Source organism: Amblyraja radiata, chromosome 46 (assembly GCF_010909765.2).
Source record: "Amblyraja radiata isolate CabotCenter1 chromosome 46, sAmbRad1.1.pri, whole genome shotgun sequence".
In the NCBI taxonomy this organism is placed as follows: domain Eukaryota; kingdom Metazoa; phylum Chordata; class Chondrichthyes; order Rajiformes; family Rajidae; genus Amblyraja; species Amblyraja radiata.
This window is the reverse complement of record NC_046001.1, coordinates 2930567-2940783: the sequence shown is the minus strand read 5'-3', so window position 1 is coordinate 2940783 and position 10217 is coordinate 2930567. Positions and strand designations below refer to the sequence as shown.

Here is a 10217-nt window from a genome sequence, read left to right as displayed (position 1 = left end):
ATTTTTCCAAAAGGAGTGATGGAAACGGCCTCCAGAGATGTGGACACCTCACGTGGTGCTGGCAATGGCCAGACTTCATCTCATTCTCAAACGCAGATATCCAGTTTCGGAGATGTCAGAACAATTTCAGTAACGCCGAGCACTGTACTGGTGAGATATCAGTGAGACCCAACTCGACACTACAGCGGCAGGAGACACTTGTCATGGTACTGAGGTGAAGCACTGGTGTGGCAGGTCCAGTACAGTACAACGGAGTGCAGGAGGATGAGGGGTGATCTTATAGAGGTGTATAAAATCATGAGAGGAATATATCGGGTAGACGCACAGAGTCTCTTGCCCAGAGTAGGGGAATCGAGGACCAGGTTTAATGTGAAGTTGAAAAGATTTAATAGGAACCTGAGGGGTAACATCTTCCCCACAGAGGGTGGTAGGTGTATGGAATGAGCTGCCAGAGGAGGTAGTTGAGGCAGGGACTATCCCAACATTTAAGAAACAGATCGGTACATGGATAGGATGGGTTTGGAGGGATATGGACCAAACATGGTCAGGTGGGACTAGTGTAGATGGGACATGTTGGGCAAGTTGGGCCGAAGGGCCTGTTTCCACACTGTATCACTCTATGAAACTACTGGGGTTCAGAACTGGTGAGGACTGAACTGAACCTTTGTACATAGTTGGAGGAGCGTTGGCAACTCCTGAACACATGGTTGCGGACTTCCACTCGTTGTATGAATTTCATTGTTCTATCTGGGACATATGACAATAAAATACACTGGACTCTGGGTGGGTCTCGGGGAATGGTAGCAGGAATGTCCAACATGGCCATCAGCGTGGCTAATGCCGTACTCTCACCATCCCTTTCAATTCCTCCTGACGAATCTCATCACGGCAGTGAAAAATGTTTTTAAAAGAACACAAAATAAAAAAAGATAAGAGACAGAAAAAGCTGGAGTATCTCAGCGGGACCGGCAGCATCTCTGGAGAGAAGAAATCGGTGACGTTTCTGGTCGGGACCCGTCTTCTCAACCTGAAACGTCCCCCATTCCTTCTCTCCAGAGATGCTGCCTGTCCCGCTGAGTTACTCCAGCGTTTTGCGTCTATCTTGAGTATAATGATCGGGGATGATCAGCCATGATCACATTGAATGGCGGTGCTGGTTCGAAGGGCCGAATTGCCTACTCCTGCACCTATTGTCTATTGTCTTAACCGGCATCTGCAGTTCCTTCCGAAACAGACGAAAAGGAACTTTGTCCAAGCCTTGGACTATCCTTGATCGGACTCTGCTGGCTTTACCTTGCACTAAACGTTATTCCCTTATCATGTATCTGTACACTGTAAACGGCTCGATTGTAATCATGTATTGTCTTTCCCGCTGACTGGATAGCACGCAACAAAAGCTTTTCGCTGTACCTCGGTACACGTGACAATAAACTCAACTCGACTTGCGGGTTGCCTGACTCGGTGTGTCTGTGGTGTGCGAGTGTACTCCGTGCTGGCTGCCTCGGTGTGTCCAAGTCCAGGAGATGGCTCGGGATCCAGCTACTTTGGACCAGGTTCAGGTGGGGCAACTGGCAGCCGCTCAAAATGATGTGTGCGTTCAGCAGGTCCAACCTCACCAGTTGCAGATGCCAGCCCACTTTGAACGGCTTCATGCCAAGTCGGGGCGAGTTCGATCTGTCGGCGCCAATGCTGTGATGCCCATCATCGCGCCAGGCCGCCGGCACCAGCAGGGCAGAGCAGGTTTGCCAATGCCATGCCGTCACGGCATGGCATTGGCAAACCTGCTCTGCCCTGCCAGGGTAGTGAGCACTGAGCTCATGTCGCTGATGGCCATGTTGGACATCCCAGCCTGCAGCCCGCTCGCCCTGCAGGGGGTGGCCAGGCAGGGGGACGCTGGGATGGTGCCGGGACTGAGGGGCCCGTCGCACGCCTCGTTCACGATCGCCGCAAAGTCGATCGAATGCTCGAGGTCCAGTGACTCCATGTAGAGGGGCGAGCCGAGCTTCATGGGGTCCAAGTCCAGCATCATCTGCTGCTGCTGCTGCTGCTGCTGCTGCTGCTGGAGAGCGCAGCTGCCTTGCGACGAATGCAGATGCATCGAGTTGGCCGCCATCTTCCTTAAGTGCGGCCTTGCCTGCTGGATCTGCATGGGGCTGGAGTAAAGCAGCGATGCATCTTGCGGTGCCTCCAGCGGGCAGTGTATGGGGGGGAGGTCGATGGGCCGCTCGGTGCTGGCGGCTGCCGGCTTGTGGACAGGGCTGACGTGCGGCAGGAATTCTCTCTCGGCTGTTTGCCTCCTTGGCAGCTTTTGGGCCGGGGGAGGGTGCGGTGCCATCCCGTGACCCTGGCAGTCCGCGTAGCCTGCGTAGGGCTGGCACTGTGCCCGCGGGCTGTGCGGAGGGGGGCTGTGCAGGGCCTCGCCCCACATGAGGGCCTGCTGCGACTGCACGTAGTTCCGCACCATCATCTCCTTCACCTGCATCATGGGCGTGCGGGCACCGCCCCCCCACCTGCCCTCCCGCAGCGGCGAGCACAGCGTGCCCGCTGGCTGGCAGCAGTCGCGCCTCACGCACTCTGCCGCAGCGGGCATCGCGGCTTTGGGCAGGATGAAGTCTTGCCCGCTTCCCATTGCCTGCTGCTTGGTGTTTTGGCAGGGGTTTAACATTGGCACCGGCTGGTGGAACTGGTGCTCGGGCTTCACCTGCTGCTGGTGCCCAGGCTGTGCCCGCTGCCCGGTACCGAACGTGCTCTGCTGGCACAGGGGGCTGGGGGTCACGTTCATGTTGTGTTGGATGTAGGGCATGGAGTGCGGGGACGAAGTTGACCTGTGGTTGACCTGCTTAAGGCACTGGCTGGGATGGGCCGGGCTTGGCTCAATGCCACGCTGGGCGGGCATCTGAATGGCATCGATGTCCATGCTGCCCGGACTGACTTCACTCCACTGGATGGGCATGTGGTTGTCATGAGGACAGCCCTGTCGCTGAGTCTGGAACTGTGCATTGCTCTCTCTCATCTGGTGCTGGTCCACAATGTAGTGCTGCTGAGAGACGCTACCGTCTGCCATGGCCTGATGGGCAATGCCGACCTGCGTGTTTCCCGTGTTGGCATTGGAGGAGTTGGCATAGAGACTCGGATGGTGCAATCGCCCTGGGCTGTGAAGCTGTGCCGACTGTGTGCTGCAGAGCTGGTGGTTTAAGGGAGGCACAATGGGGCCTTGGCAGTGCTGGTAGTGCGCCATGTGTCCCACCTCCATCATGGTGTTCTCAGTGATGCTGGGCGGCCGAGGGGAGTAGAGGTGGGGGTGAGAGTTGGTGTCCGAGGCGGCAGGGTGCGCCAGGCGGCAGCTGCCCGGTGCTGAGGCGGTGGCGATGGCAATGGCGGTGGGGCCCACGTTACTGAGGCTGTTGAAGCGCTGCACTTTGGGCATCGACTGCGAGTCGGCGGCTGGCCGCACCGGCTCACTCGCCCGCCTCACGCTCAACCCCGGCCCGTAGTGCGGCCTGGGCTCGTAGCCGCTCTCGCCGCCTCGGCACTGCGGGAAGCCGTGCCCGCCGGGGCGGTAGACTCCGCCGTGGAAGGGAGAGAGGGCACCCCCCGCGGGCAAGGGTGTGGGCGGCGGCCCGCCGGTGGCGGCGGCGTACTTGGCCCTCAGGCGGTACTGCTGGGCGGGAGAGAGGAAGGGCAGCCCCGGCAGCGCGGCGTCCGGAGAGCCGGGGTCGTGCGGCCGTTCGCCGCTGCAGTTGCCGAGGCCGCCCGCCAGGGACGCCTCGCTGGAGCGGCGGCTGGACAGGTACGGGGAAATGGCCGACGAGCGGCGGCTGACGGTGTAGGCCGAGCTGACCGTGCTGGCGCTGCTGTCCCGCCGCTCCGGCAGCGGCACCCTCGCCCCGCGATCCTTGCCCGCCACTTCCGCCAGTCGGTGGCAAGGTGGAGCCGCTGATCCGCACATGGGCACCTCACCGGGCAGAGCTGTGGAGGAAGAACAGTTACAGCATCAGATCTTCTGGCAGAGACAGGATAGACAGTCAGAACCTTTAGATCAGCCATAATCCAATGGTACTTGATGGGCCGAATAGCCTAATTCTACTCCTATTTTTATTGCCCCCAGGACGGAAATACCAGAGGGCACAGCTATGAGGTGAAAGGGGCAAAGGAGATGTACGGGGCAAGTTTTTTTCTACACAGATTTGAGTGTAGGAGCAGGGAGGTTCTACTGCAGTTGTACAGGGTCTTGGTGAGACCACACCTGGAGTATTGTGTACAGTTTTGGTCTCCTAATCTGAGGAAAGACATTCTTGCCATAGAGGGAGTACAGAGAAGGTTCACCAGACTGATTCCTGGGATGTCAGGACTTTCATATGAAGAAAGGCTGGATAGACTCGGCTTGTACTCACTAGAATTTAGAAGATTGAGGGGGGATCTTACAGAAACTTACAAAATTCTTAAGGGGTTGGACAGGCTAGATGCAGGAAGATTGTTCCCGATGTTGGGGAAGTCCAGGACAAGGGGTCACAGTTTAAGGATAAGGGGGAAATCTTTTTGGACCAAGGTGAGGAAAACATTTTTCACACAGAGAGTGGTGAATCTGTGGAATTCTCTGCCACAGAAGGTAGTTGAGGCCACAGTTCATTGGCTATATTTAAGAGGGGTTAGATGTGGCCCTTGTGGCTAAAGGGATCAGGGGGTATGGAGAGAAGGCAGGTACAGGATACTGAGTTGGATGAGCAGCAATGATCATATTGAATGGCGATGCAGGCTCGAAGGGCCGAATGGCCTACTCCTGCACCTATTTTCTATGTTTCTAACAGAGGTGCCTAAAACGTGCTGCCAGCAGTGGTGGAGGAGGCAGCTACAATAGTGAGGGTTAAGAGGCTTTTCGATCGACACATGGATATGGATCATGTACAGACAGAGGAGATTGGTTTAACAGCACATTGCGGGCTGAATGGCCTGTTCCTGTGCTCTCCTGTTCTGTGTTCTACATGGCTGAAGGGAATTTGACCTCATAAAGAGGCCCTTCGACCCACCATACCCTTGTTGACCCACAAATATCCATCTAAATTAATCCCATTTACCAGCAAGGTCCCTCGTCTTCCCTGCTTTAGTACTCATCTGGGTACTTTGTGAATGTCTTAGTGCTTTCCAGATTTCAATCCCCCTCTCAGTTGAGGTTTGGGGTGGGGAAGAAACATCTTCAGATCTTGATGGCACGGTGGTGCAGCGGGAGAGTTGCCGCCTCACAGCGCCAGATACCCGAGTTCGACCCTGACTACGGGCGCTGTCTGCACGGAGTTTGCACGTTCTCCCCGTGACCTTGTGGGTTTTCTCTGGGTGCTCCGGTTTCCTCCCACACTCCAAAGACCTTGGGTTTTCAGGTTATAATTGGCTTCTGTAAATTGTCCCTAGTGTGCGTAGATTAGAAGAGGTGATCAGTGGTCAGCAAGAACTCGATGGGCTGAATGGCCTGTTTCCACGCTGGATCTCTAAACTAAACTAAACGAAACTTCTCCAAATTCCTGCTGTACCCGAAAAGCTGTTCCCTGGAGATTTAGATACCTCTGCTCCTTGCTCGTGTGGTTGTGTAGGAAGGAACTGCAGATGCTGGTTTATACCAAAGATAGACGCAAAGTGCTGGAGTAACTCAGCGGGACAGGCAGCATCTCTGGAGAGAAGGGAATGGGTGATGCAATTTTGGGTCGAGAGCTTACTTCAGATTGAGAGTCAGGGGTGAGGGAAGCTAGAGATAAGGAAGGGCAAGGTGTGAACTTGTTAGTTGTTGGAGGTGAATAAAGATTTGGGGTAAAAACTGTGGGAATTCACCCACAAGTTGATGTTTGAGTCAGTTTGGCCGCTGCTATCTCTGGTGACGTGACCATTTGTGCAAAGCTGGGCGACGGAGGGATGAAAGGGTAGGCCTGACCCCATCCGCGGGGATCGGGGAAGATCTCCAAGGTTTCCGCGGCCCTCCCGCCCGCCCGCCCAGGGTAGGACTGCTCACCGCTGCCCTGTATGTTCGCTCCCCGCAATGGCGGCGTGGGCTTGCGTATCTGCTTGAGCTTCCCGATCTTCAGCTCGGTCAGCCGCTGCAGCGCCGTGGCATTGCGCCGCAGCCTGGCCTCTGCCGAGGGGGCCACCGTGGAATCGGCGCACGGCGCGTCTTCGATGCTGGTCAGGTCTTCGAAGCTGCCACCGCCGTTGGCGTTCATCTCCACTCCGCTGTCGTTGTTGTTGGCGCTGCCCTGAAACGACCTCTCGCTGCTGCTCGACGAGCGACCGCCAGGGCTGGCCTGGGGCTTCTGCAATAGAAAGATCACACCATTACCCTGACCAGAGGGCCCCAGCCATAGGGACAGAGATAATGTACGAAGATGTTGCCAGGACCTGAGGGACTGAGCTATAGGGAGCAGAGAGGATTTACGAGGATGTTGCCATCCCTATAGGGAGAGGTCGAGCAGGATAGGACGGTATTCACAGCGCAGGAGGATGAGGGGTGATCTTATTTAGTTCAGTTTAGTTTAGAGATACACTGTGGAAACAGGCCCTTCGGCCCGACCAGCGATCCCCGCATACTAACACTATCCTACACACACTAGGGACAATTTACAATTTTACCGAAGCCAATTAAACGACAAACCTGTACGTCTTTGGAGTGTGGGAGGAAACCGGATCACCCAGAGAAAACCCACGCAGGTCACGGGGAGAACGTGCAAACTCCGTACAGACAGCACCCGTAGTCAGGATGGAACCCGGGTCTCTGGCACTGTGAGGCAGCAACTCTACCGCTGCGCCACCCGATGGGTGAGGAGGACATATATAAGGATATTTGGAGTGTTGCGTGCAATTCTGGTCTCCCCATTACAGGAAGGATGTGGAGGCTTTGGAGAGGGGGCAGAGGAAGTTTACCAGAATGTACGGGGCTTGGTGAAACTAAATTGTCCCTAGTATGTGTGTGGGATAGTATTGGTGCGCGGGGATCGCTGGTCGGCGCGGACCCGGTGGGCCGAAGGGCCTGTTTCCGCGCAGTATCTCTAAACTAAACTGAACCTGTGCTTGTGTAGTGTGATGAAGAGGTGACCAGGAGACGTGTACGGTCTGGCGTGTGTGGAGCGTATGCTTGCCATGATCGTGTCGGCCACCATTAGGCGTCCCTGCAGGAAGTCCTCCATCTTCCCGGTGCCAATGCTGTGAGCTTCGTCGTACGAGGTCTCTCCGTCCTGTGCCAGCAGCGGCCTGATGCCATCCTGTGCCGCCAGAGGCCTGGTGCCAACGTCGCCGCGCTGCCTCTTGGTCACGTGAGCCTCTGGACCGTGCACGGTCTTCACGTGCTTCCTCAGCGAGCTGGGGTCCGTGTAGCGCTTGGTGCAACACGGGATCTTGCACACGTATGGCTTCTGTCGAACGCACGGACAATGTGGTTACAACCAGACCGACGGAGAAAGGTGAGAGTGGAGGGACAGATTAGTTCAGTTTAGTTTAGAGATACAGCGCGGAAACAGGCCATTCGATCAGAAACGTCACCCATTCCTTCTCTCCAGAGATGCTGCCTGACCTGCTGAGTTACTCCAGCATTTTGTGTCTACCTTCTGCTTCTGAAGGGAATTGACTTTGTTTCCACCCCCTTACAGGCCATGGCTTCTCATTCACTTCTTTATGCTGAACCATCTGTATAATCGCCGTTACAAAGTACAGCGTTAATCAAAACTGCTGTCTTGGATAGGCTGGGTGAGTGGGCAAATGTTTGGCAGATGCAGTATAATGTGGATAAATGTGAGGTTATCCATTTTGGTGGCAAAAACAGGAAAGCAGACTATTATCTAAATGGTGGCCGACTAGGAAAAGGGGAGATGCAGCGAGACCTGGGTGTCATGGTACACCAGTCATTGAAAGTGGGAATGCAGGCGCAGCAGGCAGTGAAGAAAGCGAATGGTATGTTAGCTTTCATAGCAAAAGGATTTGAGTATAGGAGCAGGGAGGTTCTACTGCAGTTGTACAGGGTCTTGGTGAGACCACACCTGGAGTATTGCGTACAGTTTTGGTCTCCAAATCTGAGGAAGGACATTATTGCCATAGAGGGAGTGCAGAGAAGGTTCACCAGACTGATTCCTGGGATGTCAGGACTGTCTTATGAAGAAAGACTGGATAGACTTGGTTTATACTCTCTAGAATTTAGGAGATTGAGAGGGGATCTTATAGAAACTTACAAAATTCTTGAGGGGTTGGACAGGCTAGATGCAGGAAGATTGCTCCCGATGTTGGGGAAGTCCAGGACAAGGGGTCACAGCTTAAGGATAAGGGGGAAATCCTTTAAAACCGAGATGAGAAGAACTTTTTTCACACAGAGACTGGTGAATCTCTGGAACTCCCTGCCACAGAGGGTAGTCGAGGCCAGTTCATTGGCTATATTTAAGAGGGAGTTAGATGTGGCCCTTGTGGCTAAAGGGATCAGAGGGTATGGAGAGAAGGCAGGTACAGGATACTGAGTTGGATGATCAGCCATGATCATATTGAATGGCGGTGCAGGCTCGAAGGGCCGAATGGCCTACTCCTGCACCTAATTTCTATGTTTCTATGTCTATGCAGTTTGCAAACTCTGACCATCAGACCTCGACCCCCCCCCCCCCCCCCCCCCCCCCCCCGCGCGGCGACCAGCGTTCACGGAAGGCCTCCAGATTCCCCGTGGACATCGCATGTTCCCTCTCCGGGGACACGCGGGCATGGACGTAGGCCTGGAAGAGGGACAGGCAGTCAACTCGCGCAGAGCCCTCGACTGCCCGCTGCCTGGACCCGCGGGTGGCCATCTTGGCCAGGCCCAGGAGCAAACCCGACAGGGAGACCCCCCTCCCCACCGACCAACCATCTGTACCGGGTGACCAAAGATCTGGAGAGCAGGGCTGACATGCATTAGTCCCTTCCACTATCTGTGTCACAATGCACTTGTACCATCTACACCTCGCGCTGCCTCGGCAAGGCCAGCAGCATCATCAAGGACCAGTCTCACCCCCGGCCACTCCCTCTTCTCCCCTCCCCCATCGGGCAAGAGGTACAGAAGTGTGAAAACGAACGCACACACACATCCAGATTCAGGGACAGTTTCTTCCCAGCTGTTATCAGGTAACTGAACCATCCTACCACAACCAGAGAGCAGTGCTGAACTACTATCCACCTCACTGGAGACCTCATTGGACTATCCTTGATCGGACTCTGCTGGCTTTACCTTGCACTAAACGTTATTCCCTTATCATGTATCTGTACACTGTGGACGGCTCGATTGTAATCATGTGTTGTCTTTCCGCTGACTGGATAGCACGCAACAAAAGCTTTTCACTGTACCTCGGTACACGTGACAATAAACTCAACTGAACTGAACTCCCTGACCTACCTTTGCCACTCACGTACAACCTGAGTGAAGTACATGACGGCATTCACAGGGCTGCGGGCGTTAGCGGAGTGCGATTGCTTACCTCGTTGGAATGAGTCCTGTTCTGGTGCTTGGCTCGATCGGAGGCGTTGGAGAAAGCTTTATTGCAGCCCTCGTGCTCACACATGTAGGGTTTCTCCCCCGTGTGGGAGCGCAGGTGGGTCTTCAGGTTCTCCAGCCGGGAGTAGGCCTTATTGCAACCTTCAAACTGGAAACACACGCGCACACACACATACACGTGCAGACACGCAGACATGCGCATACACGCACACGCATGTACGCACACAATAGGGCACAGACACACAAACGCGCACACACATGCAAAGACACGTACATACACATGAACACACGCACGTACACACAAGCACATACACACACACACACACACATACACACACACACACATACACACACACACGCACACATACACAAGCACATACACACACACACACATACACACACACACACACACATACACACACACACACACACATACACACACACACACACACACATACACACACACACACACACACACACACACACAGGCACATACACACACACACACATACACACACACACACACACACACACACACACACATACACACACACATACACACACACCTACACACACACACACATACACACACACGCACATACACACACACACACATACACACACACACACACACACATACACACACACACACACACACACACACACACACACACAGTCACATACACACACACATACACACACATACACATACACACATACACACATACACACACACACA

At 54.6% G+C, this 10217-nt stretch overlaps 1 protein-coding gene across 3 annotated transcripts in view; it reads right to left on the bottom strand.

Moving 5' to 3' along the window:
* Nucleotides 1–1110: 1110 nt before the first annotated feature.
* Nucleotides 1111–10217, bottom strand: part of gli1 (GLI family zinc finger 1) — a 65005-nt gene continuing 55898 nt past the window's right edge. For all 3 annotated transcript variants that reach the window (XM_033015548.1, XM_033015549.1, XM_033015551.1), the window contains 4 exons: nt 9462–9626; nt 7119–7391; nt 5999–6296; nt 1111–3969 (listed from right to left, as the gene is read on the bottom strand). In XM_033015548.1, coding sequence (XP_032871439.1) covers nt 1760–3969; nt 5999–6296; nt 7119–7391; nt 9462–9626 — 2946 coding nt within the window. In that variant the 3' untranslated portion in view covers nt 1111–1759. The remainder of the gene's footprint in view (nt 3970–5998; nt 6297–7118; nt 7392–9461; nt 9627–10217) is intronic.